Genomic DNA, 19,353 nt, shown 5'->3' with positions numbered 1-19,353 from the left:
TTGGTTCAAAGCTATAAAATGATCATAACTTGCAGGTAAACAGGCCCCTTGCCATGAAGAAAGATGGGATTCAGACACGGAAGAGAAAACCCAAGAACCTTGCCAAAAATAAAAACTCAAGCAAACAGGAACCTAATGGTAACTATCTCTCTTTTCCATCTTGAAATGTTGCATTATTGGCAGATAAATAATGTTTATCCACCTAAGACAGTGAAAAAGGGAGTTCGTACAGTTTGTTAGACTTCAGCTTGCTGTTGGCTCTCCTGTAAACTTAATTTGATTTTTTTTTCTTGAGAAAATGTTTCCTTTAACACTAGATTGCATTTTTTCCAACTGTTAAGATGTTTGCTCATATGGCGAAAAAGACAAAACTCTTTATTTTCATTTTGAATAGCAAGCAATTAAAAATTACAAGGCCAAATGTATGTCTTTTATGTTCAACGTAAATTTGAGCAGATGGGGTTAATTTTTGAGCCTGAATTTATTAACTTCGGTACACTCACCTTCTCCAAACAAAAACCCAACAACATTGGTCAAATTAGATTTAATTCTCTTTGACGAGAAATATTTCCGGTTGCGATACAAGTAGAAATTGTACAAATTGGCTTATTAACTGGCTGCCGAATGTGTACTCTGGCCCATCCAAATATATATGTCTGTTGGAAGGTTCGGGGGAGCAAATGTGGTTAAATATTTTTGAAGTTTCAAGTTTCACAAACATATGAAATATTATTTGCTAATTTGCCAACGAAGAGCCATCAGCTGCGTCAACACCCCAGCTCGCTAAGTGGGCGCTGAAACTCGGACCACAGACCCAAGAATTCCTGTAATGCTTATCTCGGGTTTATCGCCATATCTTCATATTTATTTAATAAGTCATCACTGGCGATTGGTAAAGATCGTCTTCACGATTAGCCACTTACAAGTTTCTCGTGTTGCTATCGTGTTTACAAGTTTTGAGTGTCTATGCTTTACAAACATGTTTTCTCTTCTTCATTAGCGGATGTAAAACCAGCCGTCTCGCCCAACACCTTGAACAATAATTCCTCAAACCAAAACAACGCCCTGACCAGCTCCATGAACGGGCCTACCGGTGTAATGGGACACAACTCGTCTATGACCACTCTCACGTCAGTGGGAGGGGACCATGATAGGGGCCTAGGCAGTCCCGTTAACTTAGCCGCGGTTTCGCACTATTCCTCGCCGTCTCCACCAAAAGCTGTTCCGGTCAAAATAGAAAGTGACAGTCTCCATGGACACGGTGGAACTCTTCATTCTGAATCCGGGTCACTAAGTGCCGTTACCGTAGGGGCTAACTAACGAAATGTGTGATTGGCCGGAAGTGAGCCGAATCTCGCAGACATTATACGTATTTGTAAACTTTACAACTTTTTAAGTATAAAAATTTTATAAATTATTATATGAAATGGTTCACATGTTATTTTCATACCATATTTAGTCTTTTTGTTGGTTCTAGGGAGAACGGTTGCCTAGAAATTGTTGATTGTCTCATATTTTGAGTATACTTCTAAATGTATTATTTGTGTATATGCCATGTGTCTTAATGTTAAAATTGTACTTCAAATTTCTTGCAATTCAGCAATTTTAAATTACAGGCCAATATATAATAAATACTTATAGCAAATTCAAAGCGCAACAAAAGTTTAGTCAATGAAGTGTGAAGATTTTTACAACTACCTCAGATTAGCATACTGTGTTCATATTAATTCAGCTTCACAATTTGAAGATCCATCTTGTATATTTCACTTTATCAATTAGATACAGTAGGAAAAACTTCAATTATGTATCACCTGGAATAAATCCCGGTGAAAATATCGAGAACTCTGTCGAAATCCTATGGAATACAAGGACAGTATCTTGCCAAACCGTATTACCCGAGACCTTCCGATGTATAAGTAATATCGGAAAGCCTTGGATGCCAAGCTATGTTCTTGCCTATAGGTCTGTAATTACGTGATGTAGTGTTTAGATATCAGGGTATAAGTGATAAATATACGATACTGTATGTATAAACTTATTAATAATACGCGAGTGAATGAACATGAAGGTGCTATAATCGGCGTGAATCGGTTTGCCATATTTACAGAAAGCTAGTCGACTGTCGGATTATATTTATCTGGCGAATTTATTTGTATTTTCGTGGTAAAATAGTTAAGAGTTGAAGTATGGAGTGACACTTAGTCAATATGCATATCAAATCTCTTTAAGATATGGCCAATGATGATTACTGTAGCTGACGTAAGATAAATTCAAATTTTGTAATGGGTCCAATCTGTAAAATAATGAATCAATACTGTGATTATGTAGTAATGGCTGCAACTATATGTAGTATGAAAAGGTGTGTGTTAGTTGTTTGAATATTATATATATTACAGATGTATTAAGTCAATTCTTGCCATATTTACCATGATCAAAATAAATCGTGAAAACTATAAGTTGACTTTCTTAAAATGTTGTTTTGCAATTATAAAAATTAAGGTATTTCATTTATTTAAATGGCTGTCAAAGTCTGATTATTCAGAGGGAAATCTAATTATTATGTGATTTAATAAAAATGTTACATAAAAATATGCACACTCACCATACACACTGTTTGCACACCTACATGTGTTGCACTCTCGCACAATTTTCTGTAACCCCGCCTGCTGTCAACACAGCTTCACAAATGCATCTGCTCTTATCAACATGTTTAAAACTTAACAAAATTACAAACATTAGTTGTTCACATTTTCAAGTATTCATGAAAGTAAGTATGAACTGCAATTGTTTGGCTCACACATTTACATAAGATGCGCGCGCATCATAGAATATATTTACATGCATATGTTTGGTTAGATTTTGCTTAGATATTCAAACTTTTCCACACAGGTTTTATCGTCAATGACATTCTATGAACGACATAATGCTTTTTTTACCATCTGTGTACATGATATCGTATGCATCGTAACACTATTGCATTGATTATTCTTTAAACCCGCGTCGAAATTATGCAATATGCAAGATACTTTTTAAATCTAATAGGTACAACACAATCAGCTACATGTAGCTCACGTCAGTTGTTACCTGGGCAAACACTAAATCGTATTTTGTCCTAGATTACTATTTCTGTCACTTTTTGATGATTTTCCCCCCAGTAATTGTACACGCCTATAGGCTAAGACAAATGCAATATTCAAATTAATTCAACGGGAAAAACCCAAATCCGATATTTTTCACCGACACTTCTCCTCAAGTACCTGGATAAGTTGAAAATAAAGAATGGAAAGAAATTTCTTAGGCGGATAAATAATGGAAAAATCAGACATCTTTGATCAATTTGGGACAATTTGAATATTTTGATATTTTGTACCTTCATCCCTATACTTTTAATCATGTTTTTTTAAAACAAAATCCCATGATATTTATAAATTTTTACGTTTTCCAATGTCCTTCACCCAAACGATAATTTTAAGGTATTTATGAATTTTAAAAATCAAAGAAAAACTTAAGGAAAAGAAAAACCAGGTAAATATTATAATCAGAACAGATTTTTTTCTCAAAAATAATGGTGCTGCAAACATTGTTAAAAAACAACAAAACAACAATTAGTGTTTTACATATCATACTGAGGTTTTTTCTAAATAATGAATTTATCTGAGCAACTTGATCCAGAAAATAGATATTTCCAAAAACAAAGAAGAAAAAAACAACCCAAAACCAACCCCCCCCCCCAAAAAAAAATACAGAAGAAAAAAATGCATAAAAAAAAAATACAAAAAACCCCAAAGAACCAATATGAAAAAAAATTGAAAAAAAAAGATTTATCTGTTACAAGGCAAAGGTATTAAAATACTACAACGAATGCAGCAAAACTAATGCCACACGTAATAAACAGATCCCCAAAAGCCGTTCACTTAAATACAAACATATGTATTAAAATATCATTTAATCGATTATAAGTTCACCACTTTACACCAGGATTTAATCTCAATGAGCTGTCATTTATTCACAATAATTCTTTATTTCCTCTGTACATTTATATATAGAGATTTTAATACAATTGCATACTAATTTCATTTAATTGAATTATTTTACTACTCACCAGAAAAAAAAGTGAGTAGAGACAAGAAGACAAGCACAATATATCTACATGAACAATACCCATCGAATGGTAACAGATATTAAGATCTATTGAAATATATCTGACAGCTACATGTAGGCAATGATAATTTGGGTTGTAAATACTGGTATTCCTTTTAAATATATTTTTCAGCAGTAAGCAAATAACTAGTAACATGTCTACCAGTTCATATTCAAACAACTTCTGTTTTAAGGAATAAGGAATAATTTTTTTGAGTATTATAAGTTGCTCAATGACTGTAGGAGTGACAAAATCCAATTTTACAAAGCCAAAGGGCTTTATGATAGAATTAATCACGCCCGACCGTATTTGATCACCTCATTATATTCAAAGAAAGATCTCCTTATTACTTATAATCTTCAGTTATTGTTCGATTAAATATTGAATTATTGACATGTTTACGTTCTTTTCATTTGGTAAATCTATTTGTACAAACCCGTCTTCGTAGCATAACCAAAGACAAAGACACTGAAAAATGTAAATATACATACATTGAACAAAATCAGGACATCCGATTTGTAGGTTTAGTGAATAAAACAGATTAGAAATCGTCCTTACTCAGACTTACGGGGCGATGGACAGATGGGGTTCGTTCCTTACATCCCCTTTTATGTTGCAGCATATTCGATTTCGAAAAGAAAAGGAAAAACCACTGTGTAAAAGTCATTAGAGGAAAATGTCTAGGATGCCTACATGTATGTTCTCCATACCCCTTTCTATTTTCTTTTAAAAAACAAACAAGCATGTCACTCCTTTCTTTCTTTCTTTTTTTTTTGATTTAAAAATAGAAATAAAGATAAAAAAAACATGAGTTAACATTTAAAAAGAGTTTGTGGATAACATGTATAATTATTTATTGCAATGTATGTCATTAACTGATTAGCATAATATTTGTTAGCTGAGAGAGAGAGAGAGAGAGAGAGAGAGAGAGAGAGAGAGAGAGAGAGAGTCTTTAAATTTCAGTCAAAAGAGGAATAACTCTAGCTCAATTCTTGCATCAGCACAAGACGCGGAAGTTGGTCATATGATGAAGGAAGCCTATTGCCTTTCACTGCAGAAGGGGGTGGTGTGTGCTTTGTTGTACAACTTGCTCTGTACTTCTTGTATTTTTGAATATTTAACTCTAAAATTTGAAGTTCACCCTCTCCCCAAAAATAAGAAATAAAACTTTTTTCTTATTTTCTTTTATTAATTAAAATTCATACTTTATTTCCATACCAGCTGAACAGTATTTGCCGACAGTAATGAATATGTTAACGTTAACAACGTCAATTAACAATGCATATATACCAACAACAAATGTTTATTATGTCTGTGCATGAATAAATGTACATATATTTACTATCGATGCATACTTTACAATTGTATGAAACTAGCAAGCTCTCAACCCCCCCCCCCCCGCTCCCATTTAACATCCTCTCAATGGTTTCCATGCGAATGCTTCAGACTATTGAATGCATGCCTTTGCAAAGAATAATTCAAGTGCATGACAAGGGTCAACTTACTGGTCCGGTCCCCCGTAGATTTAAATGCAGACACGATAATTTAATGCCCCCTTTGTTTGCTTATACTAACTGTTTCTTACATTATCTGTCATGTTTTGCAAATAGACAATGCACACGAAGCCTTTACAGATACAATAAGACAATTGTCAGTAGATTCAATGAGATAGATGTCCTTTCACAAAACGTCATGTGGTATTTCTTCGGCATGAATTTCATGGATACGGTCTAGTTTTCAAGAACAATTTATTTTTCGCTGCTTAAAATATTGCCAAAAACTTCACAAGGTTCTAGATGTATGGTACTTAAAACTCCTGTTTGTCAGTTAAAGGACGAACCAGTAGCAGCATAACTTGCATACATATGAATCAAAATATTTAAACAATTTTCATGGAATAGAATGATACTCTTTGTCCCTTTTTATTTCTTAATTCATATAAGTTAAATAATTCCAACTAGAACGAGAGTAACTTTTCAACATACGGGTAATTGTTTAAAAATTGACATAAAGACTTTCTTTCCGTAATAGAAATAAACATTGTTGTTAATACAAATTGTAGATCTAACAATTACCAGTGCAAGGGTTAAATAAACTCACCATTGTTTGCATATTTCTTTGTTTGGCATTTTATGATATAACTAACTGTGTAAATAAATTTATAATAAAATTTCCTCTTTAGTAAAAATAATGTTATTTTATAAGGGAAAAAAAATAAAAAACATACTTTCCAAACTTTAAGAGACTACCAGAATAGTAACATATTAAGTTACAATGTATTTCGTTTGTAGAAAAACGTAAGCTAGCATGATTTGCCATTTAAAATATAAAAAAAACCTTAACACTTTAGAAAAGGATGGGAAAACCTTTGATTCTACTTCCATTTTTAAAGTCTCGATAAGGTATTGAATTGGAGAGAAATTTATTGCCTCCCCCCCCCCCCAAAAAAAAATACTAAAAGATAAAACTAAAGAACCAGTAGCGTAGAGGAAAAGCGTTCATATAGCTGTAAACAAATTTTGATCTTCATTTCTCATTTGAAAAAAATATGCATCTAGGAAGTATGAAGCCCTTATTGTTTTTAAAAATCCAGGACTTTAGTTCGAATATCGACAAAATAGCACGATATAAGACTTTTAAACTGTTTACATTTAAGGTCAAGGTTACACGGCTCTATTATTTATTTAAGTTTTGACAGTACATGCTGTGTGGAAACAACGAATAGCTGGTTTTGGTTTGGTTCCGCAATTTGCATTGCAATATGGCGGACATCAGTGCCCTATCAAAGATATCGGAGCGGATGCGAATACATCGACGATTAGTCAATTCCACAGATACTTCCACTTCCGATCTTTTGGCTTTCAGTAAAGAAGTAAGTAGTGCAACAAAAGAATCTACGGATTGTGTCAAAGACGTCGCGAATTACGCTACAAGAATTAACGAAGACCTGGCAAAATTGCGACAGTTGATCAAAGACTTCACAATCCAGATTGGAGACAAAATGAAAGCTCTCGCTGAAGCGGGGTTGTTTAAAGGTAACACCAAATTTAAAAAAATAAATAACGATGATTTTACTTTTTCTTGGTTCTAACTAAACGTACTTTAAACTAATTTATGTGGTGCACTTTTGTTGATTTCAGATATCTCAGATCCCCCTTATAGCGGGTAGGGCGATTTTTTTTAAAAAGTTTATTATTATTCGATTAAAAATTCATTAAATGATGCTAAATTATTTGATTTTGATTTGAACATATTAATATATTATGTCATGAAGCATAAATGGATTTTGCTGCAGGCATTGCCTATATGATATATAATTATGCTGTATTTGATTTATCCATTTAGGGGTGTAGGCAGTGGAAACTATCTTGCTGAACACCGTTTCAGCAGGTAAGAACTACATGTATTATCAAGGTGGCAATACGCATACATTTGCATAAATATGAAATTGTGATTTAATTCTTTGCATTGTCAATTTGCAGCGATAGATTTGACAAGCAGAGGGCAGAAAATCTAGTACTTTTACAGAAAATCGCTGAACAGCAGCAAGAACTCCAGAGAGTGCTTTGTGAAACAGAGGGGCTTATAACAAAAGTTGAGGAAACAGGGTTTTTCACGTTAGGAGACTTCGACAATATCAATGGTCACCTAAACCAGTGGATCAAAGGCCTAGAAACTGCAGAAGAACGTGAAGAGAGAAAACGACAGGAAGAGGAAAGGAAGCGAAAGGATGAAGAGGAAAAGAAGAAAAGGGCTGAAGAAGAAGCAAAACGAAAAGCCGAAGAACAGAGAAGGAAAGATGAGGAAGAAAAAAGAAGGAAAGAGGAGGAACAAAGACGGAAGGAAGAACAGAGGAAAAAGGATGAAGAGGCCAGAGCGAGACGGAATCCGGAAAAATGGCCAACATACATGTAAGATTATTCCCACGGTAGACAATACATATAACGGTTAATGCATTTTTGTTAAACATCAAAGCATATTTGTTTAAACAGATATGACAGACAAAAACACCACAACTTGTTCCTGCATGGGATTTGTTGCGCTGTGTCCGCCATTACCGGAGGTCAAGGTCTAGAGAAGGATGACATCGTGTGTGCAGCTTTTGACAGTCACATTGATCTAGAGCGATATCCAAAAAATAAAGACGAAGTCCTTATATCATCCCTGATCCAGATTAAACCAACGAAGGGGAAGGAGATAAAACTTGAGGTATGATTTGTATCAAAGCCAGCGGTTTTATAATGATATACCGAAACACATATATGTACATGTATCATAAGGTGACTCGCGGATTTACTAACTATGAGAAAACCTATAAATTAAATTACAACAACTCTTTAGTTTTTCTGTTGACAACTTCTCTTTCAGTATTCATATTAAAGAGTAATGCATTTGTTTTAGCTTCCAATGAAAGTCTACATCCCTATTGCTTCTTCGTCAATGGATAATCGAGAGACAGTAGTCAAAGTTTCAATGAATGACCAAAAGTGGAGGTTCGTGGATGCAAAGGAAGAGAAACCTAGAGGGATAAAAGACAGGGTGAGTCGGGTTTTTTGTTGTCCGCTAGTAATGCCTCTTTTTGAGCGATAGTCAAGGAACTTTAAGCACTGTTTTATTAAGGTCTTCCGTATCCAACGGAAGACCTTATAGTTTTCATACAGTTTCTTCTTATTAGTATAATTAATTTACATTTAAAGTTGTGTTTCCCAATTCTATTGTTTCCATTGCCAATTCAAAATACTCAAAGATTTTACGAAAGTAATAACACTTTTTAAAAATACTACACAAAATATAAAATGCGTTCTTTTAACATACCTAGGACGCTCTGTTTGTTCTTATTGAGATCAACAACTTTCAAAGTTTGGAAGTTATCGTGGTATCTCGTCCAAAACGAGAAAATATGAAGGTAAAAGCAGCCGGTGGATCGTTTGAACCCACAATTGACAAGAATGTGCGTATCATTGTTCCTTCGGGATGTTTCATGAACAACACCGGCGTCCATTTCAAGGTAAATTTTGGGAAGTACCAGGATAATGATTTCACTGAAATCCCTGTAGCTAACTATCTTTATTTTATTATCAGTGATTATACAACGTAGATCGATCAATATTTTGTCACTGTTTTTAGGTTGACAAAGACCTGGCTAATCGAGCAAAAGCAGACAAACAGTTCGAAAATATCAAGATAGCTACGTCATTGCATGGCATTGAGTTTGATGATGAAAATCTTCAGAATATCGAGATGGAAATCTATCCTGATTTGCACAAAATAAGTTCGTGTAGTTTGTTTTCTCAAGACAATATCTTAGACTAGCTTATTTGAATTACTCAATATTTTTGCCTATGCTTTGTATCAATTTGCCTGAAGTCACGCCAGTCATTTTAGCAAAAAATAAAGGTAAAACACGTCCAAAGCGTCAAAGTTTGATTTATTTACAGAAAACGTGTCAACGCATCAAAAGGTTATAGAGAAATGTCGAAACAAGCTCGTTACAGATATGTCAGTTATCCACATAGCAACACGTTTGCATAAAGATGGCAAAATACAAGACGAGTGTTTAGAAGACATCAAGGTATCTACTGTGGAATCATTTTTATTCGTGGGGGTCAATGTTCGTGGGTAGCCAACATTTTCCTGGTTCGTGAGGACGTAATTTCGTTGATAGTGATATCGGGATAACTTTTTAAAGATAAACAAATGATTCCATATACAATGTATGTTGGTACGGATGTAAATTCGTGGGCACGAACATTGGTCCCTCACGAACAATGATGATTTCAGGGTATCTATCTATCTATCTATCTATCTATCTATCTATCTATCTATCTATCTATCTATCTATCTATCTATCTGTACCTTCGTCAACACATATCCTATCAATTTCAGCTTAATGCAATATTTCCTTTTAGAGCAAAAAGACAGAAGGGATGAAAGCCAGACGACTACTGGAAGAATTTAAGAACTGTGATGCTGATCAATTCACTGCTATAACCGAGGCACTGGAGAAAGAGAACCAAGGTCATCTTGCAAAACTTTTAAAGAAAACAATGGAAGATATAAAAAATGAAGAGGCAAACACGGGCAGCGATTTTGTTGGTAATTTATACAAGAACTTAATTTATTTTTACAATTCGCTAGAAAAAATGCAAACAAATGAATTTTTGTCCAAATATTGTTGATAAAGGTGTCAAATAATTTTTTGTATTATTTTAGAAAATTATATATTCCCCCCATCCACATAAATGATATCTTTAAAAAAATGTGTGTACTTTCAGTAACAAAAATAATACAGAATTTCCTTGTTTTGTTTTGTTAACGACTACAGCCATACATTGATATACGTGTATATTAAAAGATGTGCAATGAGGTTCTAGAAGCTCTATTTCCCACGATGACATCATACATTTGCCACTCGCTATTTATAGTAAAGTTGACAGCAAGCACGTTCATTTTTTTGTTAATGTTTGCCATTGTGTTATCTGTTAAGGTGAGAGTGATAACATGGAGTTACAAATGGTGACCAGCAGCCAGCACGGAGACTGGACTGTGATGAAGAAGGAGTCTCTCAAGGATTTCCCAGACGGTGTCGTCATTTCCTTACCAGCGAAAGGCGGGACATTTGAGTGGGTGTTTTATAATGGCAATATGAGTGGTTTTTTATCAAAGGCAATATAATGGTGTTTATAATGAAGGCAACATATTTTTCAGTATCATGGGACTCATTGTACCCAAAGGCATGGACAACAAAGCAATATCTCGTATAGCAGATTTGCTGTATCGGCAGTCTTACCAATTTGATGCAAAACTCATTGTTCGCCAGAGTGATACCGACCCTTCTCATTGTCTGGTGCGCTGTGTGGAAAACGATAAAAGTATCGATGCTGCAGACACGATGAAAAAACAGGGATTCCAGAAAGGTCCCCCGGATTCGCCTGTTTTTGGAATCTGCGACGGAGAGGAAATCATCATAAAATTTGAAGGCAACCTTACTTTAGATGCAGACTACAAAGTGGTACGTCTGAAGTATTATAATTTGAACCCGGAGTCGGCAAGCGCTTCGTTCAAGATCGATGTTCACAACAAAAAAGCTCAATCTGAGGCTAAGGCTTTTTCTGGAGAGCTAAGGTACAACGTCGGTGGTGTTGATCAGGGTCCACCGAGGTGCGGATCTGTGGTTCTATCCATACCAAAGGTATATTGAAAAAATACGGGATAAATTGTTATTTAATGGTAAAAATATTGTGTAAAATTTGGCAATTAAAAAAAATTGTGTAAAGCCTTATGATCAAATCATGTTTGGATTTTTTTTATGAAGGACGAGGAACTGCACCGATTTGCACCGCTGACCCTCGATGTTCCGGGTAATTACATGTACAGACATGCCACTATTTAACGTTGATTATATAATCAGGAAGAATGTTCATCTGATATGAGAGTTATCTCTCAAACGGATATATACACAATGTGTGTTTCTTCAAATCGTAGAGATTTTATATATGATGTATATATTCCTGTATATCATACGGATAAATTTAATGCCTTTATATCATTGACAATGAGAATGTCTGATTTCGCTCCTCCGAATATACAATAATATTTTTTACATTATGTTCACAATGACCATTTGTTTAGAAGTTGCTCATTTGAAAAAAGTTTATATATATATATATATATATATATTGAGACAAATTTAAATCTTATTTGAATATATATAAAAGTATGTTCAAAATAATTATTATTTTGTATTGTTTTATTTCAGTGAAAGTTGCTGCTAAATACTTAGCATACCAACTTCCAATGAGACCAACTCCAAATTTGGATGATTTTTATCTTTCTTTGGTTGACAATAGCCGTAGTAAATATCGATCCATAAAGACGCGCGCTGACAAAGAAGCAGAAACGGGGACAGCCAGAGAAATATGTGAAGTTTTCATCAAGAACTGGGCTAGTCAAAGACCGAAAAACGAAAACAAAGTAGGTCCCCATCCCATCAGTATCCCAATTGCCGCGTTAAACCCATTAGGAACTGTTACTGATAGTTGTAAACGAACTCAAACAGACAATATTATACTAGTATTAAAGGGGCATGGTCACGATTTTGGTCAAAAATATTTTTTCGATTTTAATATTTAGAGTGCTTTAGTAAGGCATTTTTAATAGGCAACAACAATTTTGTTGTCATTCGTTGAGTTATAAGCAAGTTACAGGGCTTGCAATTCTTTGCTATGTAAACAAAGCTTTTGTTTACATTTTGAACGTTATAGTAAAAATGTCAGTTTTAGATCTAAAATGAATGTGTTACACGCCAGAAAGTGTTTTTTTATGCTTAAAATGAAAAGAAAGCTAGACAAATCAGCTTGAAAAAGATTTTTTCTGGTATATTGAACCTTTGTAACCAAACACAGGGCACGAGCCTTGTTTATATTGTTTACATGACAAAGAATTGTGAGCCCTGTATCTTGCTTATTACTCAACGACTGACCCACAAATTTCATTTAATTATTAGAAATGCATTCCTAGAGCATTGTTCATGATAAAAACAGAAAAATAGAATTTGACCAAAATCGTGACCATGCCCCTTTAATTCACCATTTATACAATAGTGTTGTATTGTGCGTGTGCTATGCCTAAATAGTAGTCAGGGGTTTGATACATAGTGCACAATCCATAGGCGATTGCACTTTGTATCAGAACACTATGATTGTCATTATACCATCGTCCATGTTTCTATCATATAACTTATATTATTTTTTTTAACCAGAGTCTACACTGCTCTGTTTTATGCCAATTTAAAAGACAATATTAACAACATGTTGAATTGAAAAGAGCATTTTTTTTTTACAAATGCCTATGTAAATGTAGCGGTATTGTCCGCTATCAAACTGTATGTTACACCTGTCACAATGAAAAATAAAACAACCAACAAAATACAGTATCATGAATATAAAAATTGTACATACACAATAAAAAACACGACTAAGGAATGGCAAAAAAGATTGTTATATACTGACGTGCTTTGCTATTATAATAGGAGGGTGTGACGTTTGCGTGTTGTCTGGTCCCTTAAAATAATAATAGGAAAATCAAGCGTTTGCTCAGTTGATTTGATCGTTTATTTAGTCAACAAGTTGCTGTACAATTACAAAAGATCAACAAACCTTTGTGTTCTTTCCAAGAAAATAGACGCGATTAACCTTACCGAGAAAATTCGAGTTGTTTAGCAGACGAAATCTTTTAAAATTCATTCTTGTATATTCTTTATCAAGGGACATTTAAGAAGGCGTTTGTATGATTCTCGTGTACAGTTTCTTTGTAAAAATTTTAACCAATTTGTTCAAAAGTTTATTAGAAACTTTAAAACTCCCGTCAAGAATGAGGTGTTTTTGAAAATATTTATTTATTATATTTAATTGCTTGACGTCAATAATGTATGTATTTACGTTTTATATATTAAAAAACCGGCCGATTACATCATCGGCTGTCGCGCGTATGGCTATTGGACGTAATGATTTTTGGGTCGTGAGTTCGGAACCCGCTGTCGGCTCTCGTAAGATTTTTGTTGAAAGCATTTGCCGTGGTCTATTTTGGTTAAGTACGTTTACGCTCTATAAAATACTAAATGTATACTATGCGAAAATAGACGAGTATTGAAAATAAAGAGACAAACTGACAGAAGGCATAATAATACGTTATTCCATCTCCCACTTGTGTACAATATGTCTGTCAATTCGTCGAAGGCTATTATGTGTAAAACCAAGAAGACAAATGTTCAGTACATATTGCTAATTTCTTTTCAATCTTTTATTTGTTTAAAATTCCTTGAAATTATTACATGTATGTAACCTTTTTTTTCAGGTTCAGACAATTTCAGACCGATTATATTCCTTCTCTACAGAATTTGCCAAAGAATTTGATATGTTTATGAAACCATTTTCAATGACAAATGGTACTGTCCTTTTTTACTAAACATTTCAATTTTGTTGAATAGGATTTGAAAAACATTTATATATATAATTTTGTTTAATAGGATTTGAAACACACACACACACACACACACACACACACACACACACACACACACACACATATATATATATATATATATATATATATATATATATATATATATATATATATATATAAATCTGAAATTATGTAGACTTTAAAATTTTTCAATTAAATAGGAATTCTTTCCAACAACGGCATTGAAGAACTCAGTAAACATATTCACGACAAATGGGAAGCTGTCGCTCAGAATCTTGGTATTGAAAGAGATGATGTCGAGGCCATCAAAATTGATTTTAAAGATGATGACAAAAGGGCTGTGCGCATGCTTGATAAATGGCGCATCTCTGACAGTGCTATTAAAAAAGGACCAATCATTATGTCACATTTATCCGACTGCTTGAAAAAATCAAAATGCAGTCAATCAGCTTTGAAATTGGTAATGGCGAAAACTTAATATAATATGTTTTTTTAAATTAATTCATACTAGATATATAGCCACATTTGTAAGAGTTTTTCCCCTTATATCGAGTGTCTTTTAAAGAAAATTTAGATACATTATCTGTATAGCTATACATTGTGATTTTCTTTGGATTTATATCGTACAGACTGCCTTTTGGACAGTGTGTCTGTGTTGTACAATACTTTGATTATAAAGGCAAGATAATTCTTTAAAGAGTTATACTGTAGAATATCGTGTGTTTATAGTAAGGATTATTGTTTTTCTTCGTGATTTATTGTGAGTTTTATTTTCTTAACAATGTTGTATTTTTTTGGTAGTCTAGGAATTTTGAATTGCCTTACCATAATTTTTTCCATTTTCACCGAGAAAAAATTGAATAAAGATTGCGCATTCATTTCAAAAGTTTATTATTTTATTAATAGTCTATCCTACATTCTTGACACATTTCAATAGATAACTATTTTATGCACGAAATAAAACATTAAAACAATAAATCTAATTTTATTTCCAACAGAAATATTTTTCAATTTTGAAAAAAAACCAGATTGTAATAATATCATAAATAGTATTAATAGTACTATAAAAAATTACACTAATCTCTCAGTTCATATTCTAAAAAAGGTTTCTTGGATATTCATTACAAAAAAGTGACGACTGTATTGTAACTATAGGACTCGTACAGAACTGTAGAATATCGTGTGTTTATAGTAAGAATTATTGTTTTTCTTCATGATTTATTGTGAGTTTTATTTTCTTAACAATGTTGTATTTTTTTAGTAGTCTAGGAATTTTGAATTGCCTTACCATAATTTTTTTCCATTTTCACCGAGAAAAAATCGAATAAAGATTGCGCATTCATTTCAAAAGTTTATTATTTTATTAATAGTCTATCCTACATTCTTGACACATTTCAATAGATAACTATTTTTTGCGCGAAATAAACCATAAGACAATAATTCTAATTTTATTATCAACAGAAATATTTTTCAATTTAAAAAAACCCAGATTGTAATGATATCATAAATAGTATTAATAGTACTATAAAAAATTACACTTATCTCTCAATTCATATTCTAAAAGAGGTTTCTTGGATATTCATTACAAAAAAGTGACGACTCTATTGTAACTATAGGACTTGTGTTTTTTTTAAAACCAAAATATGAAAAAAAAAATATGCACATTGAGTTAAATAATGTTAAGTGATTACTATATGTATAGAGGCAGTTCAATTACTTGTCATTGAAATATATGTATATCAACATTAAATCCAATTACTTTGCAAAAGCGAATGTTTAATAAGTATGACCATTAGATAGTGTCATTATCAAGCTACATGATGATACGAGTATCTGCAACTGCATGATTATATAATCACCAAGAAAAATCAATTATTCTGATATCTTAAAATGGAGCGGATTTCAAATGCTTATGGTTATAGTACAATTCCTTGAAACATAGCAGATCCTGCAAAGACTACCACTCAGGATCAATAACTGTTGCCAACTACTATGTAGTAAGGATATATATATATATATATATATATATATATATATATATATATATATATATATATAACACAACATAATATTACATTTGTCTCTCAAGGCATATTCTATAAGACATTTCTTGGATATCTATGACCAAAAAAAAGGATTCACATGGGCCACATCACTCACATGAGCAAAAACAGAGATAACAAGTTAAATTGATGAAGTCAACCTCAAATATCAGGACAAGAAATGAGTAAAATAGATTCTGTATTAAAAGATTTTTTATTTTAGATTTTCTAATGTTTGTAGATGTAACCTCTTTTGTAACTGAATGATTTCATAGTTATACCACGTACTGAGCATTGCCATTCTCAAAAAGATCTCAAACAACTGGTTATATACATTTAAACCTGTGTGGCCAAAGAATTATCCAGGGCCACAGTCTAAACACCCGAAAATTAACAGCTGTCAATATGCTTGCATATTAGAAATACAAATTTCGAAAAGAAAACCCTGTCCCCGGAGATCGTGGTTTAAACAAACTGGAATCCACACTACCCTAGGATGCTTTCGGTACAAGTCACAACTTTTCTGGCCAAATGATGTTTGAGAAGATTTTAAAAGAGTTTTTTCTATCTATTCCTATGTAAAAATATGATCTCTCCCTATTGTGGCCCCACTTTACCCCCTGGAATCATAATATGAACAAACTGGAATCCACACTACCTAAGTATGCTTCCACACAAGTATCAGCTTTTCTGGCCAAATGTTTTTTGAAAAGATTTTTTAAAGGTACCAACTTATGTTAAATAATTCTTAATTAACATTCTTTAAAAAAGAGCGTGACCCGTCATTCTAACAAACTGAAATCCCCGTCACCTAAGAATGCTTGGTGAAAAGTTTGGTTGAAATTGGCCAAGTGGTTCTGAAGAAGAAGTCGAAAATGTAAAAGGTATACAGACAGACAGACGGACAGAAAGACGGACGTCGGACAAAAAGTGATCAGAATGGCTCACTTAAGATTTCTGCTCAGTTGAACTAAAAAAGATTGCGAGTTTTAGGACTTGTGTTATTTTTTTTTTACTTAACAAATTATGAAAAAGATATACACACTAAGTTTAAAAATAAATGATTACAACATTATTACAGGCATTACAAATACCTGTAATTAAAAATGAGTTTATCAACATTATATCCAATTACTTTACAAAAAGGAATAATTAATATGCATTAGCATTAGACATTACCATTATCAAGCAATATGATGATACGAGTATCTGTAGCGACAAGAGTATATAAGCGACTAAGATAAATAAATCATAATAATGATATTATTTTGATCTTAAAATGAAGCGGACTTCAAAAGGCTGAGGTTGTAGCACAATTCCTGGAATCATATTCTTTGGCAGCAGATCTGGCAAAGATTTCCCATCAGGATCGATTACTGTTGCCAACTGCATTAATGTGGACATAAATAGAAATATGCTAGATCTTGCAAAAACTTCTCCGAGACAATTTCTTTTCCCTGATCCAAAAGCAAACACCCTGAAGAAAAAAAAATAATATTTTCAAAAATACCGTTTTCAAAATAAATGGATTACAATCGACAAATTAAAGAAACATCATTTTGAGCATGATTAAAGCAGATTAAATTTTACGTCAACGCATTACTGCTTGTATCTAGTATCATATTTTAAATTCTAGTTTCTATGTAATAAAAGTACAGTTATGAAAAATGGTCTTAGAGTGAGTTTACTTTTATCTTAAAGAAAACGATTGGTACATCGTTTGACCTTTAATTTGGAGCACGATTTTGGACTTTGTGCACGGGAAAGGCAGAGTTGCTGGGTTGAGCATTGATGCAAAGAAAAATAAATACCACACCTTTTCCTCACAGGGTCATTTGATGGCAACAATTGTCCTTTATCATCAAGAAAACGCTCAGGTTTAAAGATAAATGGATCATCGAACTCTTTTTCACTGTGATGAATCGTCCATACGTTTGGTACGATCTTAAATATATGTTTTATTTAATATTCAAGCACATTTGCTAAGGAGAAAAGAGTTAAGAAATGGGATAACGTTTTAATTTATTATTCTTTTATAAAATAAGAATTTCTCGACAAAATAAAAAAGGTCCAGATTTTATATATGCCATTTAACTTGATTTGATCTCACACGCCGAGCTTAAACATTACGTATTTTGCTCAGAAGAAAAAAAATCTTCCATAAATGTTTTTTTAAACTTACGATTGTATTCTTGTCAATGGTGTATCCATTTATTGTAGTGTCCTGGGAAGCAGCATGTAATATAAGCAGAGGAACGTGTGAGATATAGCGCAGAGACTCGATGATGAACGCCTCCGTCAGTTGACAGCTCCTCCTGTCGGCCAGACTGGGCTCTCTGTCGGAACCAATCACATTGTCCACCTCTCTTTGTAGTGATTTCTGTAGTTCAGGTCGTTTTGCAAGAATTTTGATCATGGACATGATAGTCCCTCGGTTTGTTAAATAAGCAAACCATTGAGAATTATAATTGTCTTCAGTTTTGACACATTTTTAAGTTTTATATTAGTTAATTATAAACCCTAAGTTTTTTCTCATCATTGATTCTTCATATATTGAGTCTAATAAAGACACAACATGAACTTTTTGGCTGCTCATTTTTGTTTTAAAAAATCAAAGGCGAGGATTTTCCTTGAGCGAATGAATGATCAGTTATAAATCAAGTTAGCCGCCAGTGACAAAGTAAGTTTACTTTCAGTTCATAGTCAACGTATTAAAATCGGCACACAGGAGTTGACTAAATTAAACGACATGATAACATAATAAAATAATTTACTTGTGTTCAGATAATCCAAAGATGTTAACATCTCCGTAAAAAAAAATTTTGTTCCTGTAAATTTTTCCAAGTGAAAAATGAAAATGTGCCACAAAAGATATCTAGGATATTTTCCCTTTCATCGATTTCATTTGTACTTTTTTCATAAGTATGTTTATTTTTATTAAATATCGTCCAAAATTGTTGCATAAATATCTTGACTATAGTGCATACAAAAATGTTCTATACTGTACTATATCACTTAATAAGTTTTGAAAATGTTTACGCAACATTACGTGGATATGATATCAGAAGTAATGTTGAAATAAAGATTGAAATTCATATAATAAAAAGCAGTTCCTTTATTTGTTCACTAACAATCAAAAATCGTTTTTGTTTTTAAAGTTTTTGTAATCGTGAAATATCTTCATAT

General features: G+C 32.9%; 3 protein-coding genes across 6 annotated transcripts in view; 2 read left to right on the top strand and 1 right to left on the bottom strand.

Annotated features, from left to right (window-relative positions):
* Positions 1-2,456, top strand: part of LOC105332606 (transcription factor GATA-4) — a 30,775-nt gene extending 28,319 nt beyond the window's left edge. For all 4 annotated transcript variants that reach the window (XM_034477188.2, XM_034477199.2, XM_034477177.2 and 1 more), the window contains 2 exons: positions 36-138; positions 1,001-2,456. In XM_034477188.2, coding sequence (XP_034333079.1) covers positions 36-138; positions 1,001-1,320 — 423 coding nt within the window. In that variant the 3' untranslated portion in view covers positions 1,321-2,456. The remainder of the gene's footprint in view (positions 1-35; positions 139-1,000) is intronic.
* Positions 2,457-6,819: 4,363 nt separating this feature from the next.
* On the top strand, positions 6,820-16,140 carry LOC105332626 (uncharacterized). Its single transcript, XM_034477161.2, has 16 exons — positions 6,820-7,176; positions 7,282-7,306; positions 7,487-7,531; positions 7,624-8,052; positions 8,134-8,350; positions 8,543-8,680; positions 8,961-9,149; positions 9,269-9,413; positions 9,580-9,713; positions 10,051-10,237; positions 10,629-10,764; positions 10,850-11,333; positions 11,457-11,502; positions 11,901-12,115; positions 13,997-14,087; positions 14,326-16,140. The coding sequence occupies exons 1-16, from the start codon at positions 6,903-6,905 to the stop codon at positions 14,601-14,603; spliced, it is 3,033 nt and encodes a 1,010-aa protein (XP_034333052.2). The 5' UTR covers positions 6,820-6,902; the 3' UTR covers positions 14,604-16,140.
* A 69-nt stretch (positions 16,141-16,209) lies between these two features.
* Positions 16,210-18,589, bottom strand: LOC136275583 (cytochrome P450 1A2-like). Its single transcript, XM_066085173.1, has 3 exons — positions 18,350-18,589; positions 17,984-18,111; positions 16,210-17,644 (listed from the first exon to the last, which is right to left on the bottom strand). Exons 1-3 carry the CDS (start codon positions 18,587-18,589, stop codon positions 17,431-17,433), a joined length of 582 nt encoding a protein of 193 aa, XP_065941245.1. The 3' UTR covers positions 16,210-17,430.
* Positions 18,590-19,353: the final 764 nt, after the last annotated feature.

Source organism: Magallana gigas, chromosome 5, assembly GCF_963853765.1.
Source record: "Magallana gigas chromosome 5, xbMagGiga1.1, whole genome shotgun sequence".
NCBI lineage: Eukaryota > Metazoa > Mollusca > Bivalvia > Ostreida > Ostreidae > Magallana > Magallana gigas.
Note: the sequence above shows the minus strand (reverse complement) of the source record. Positions and strands in the feature narration are given on the sequence as shown.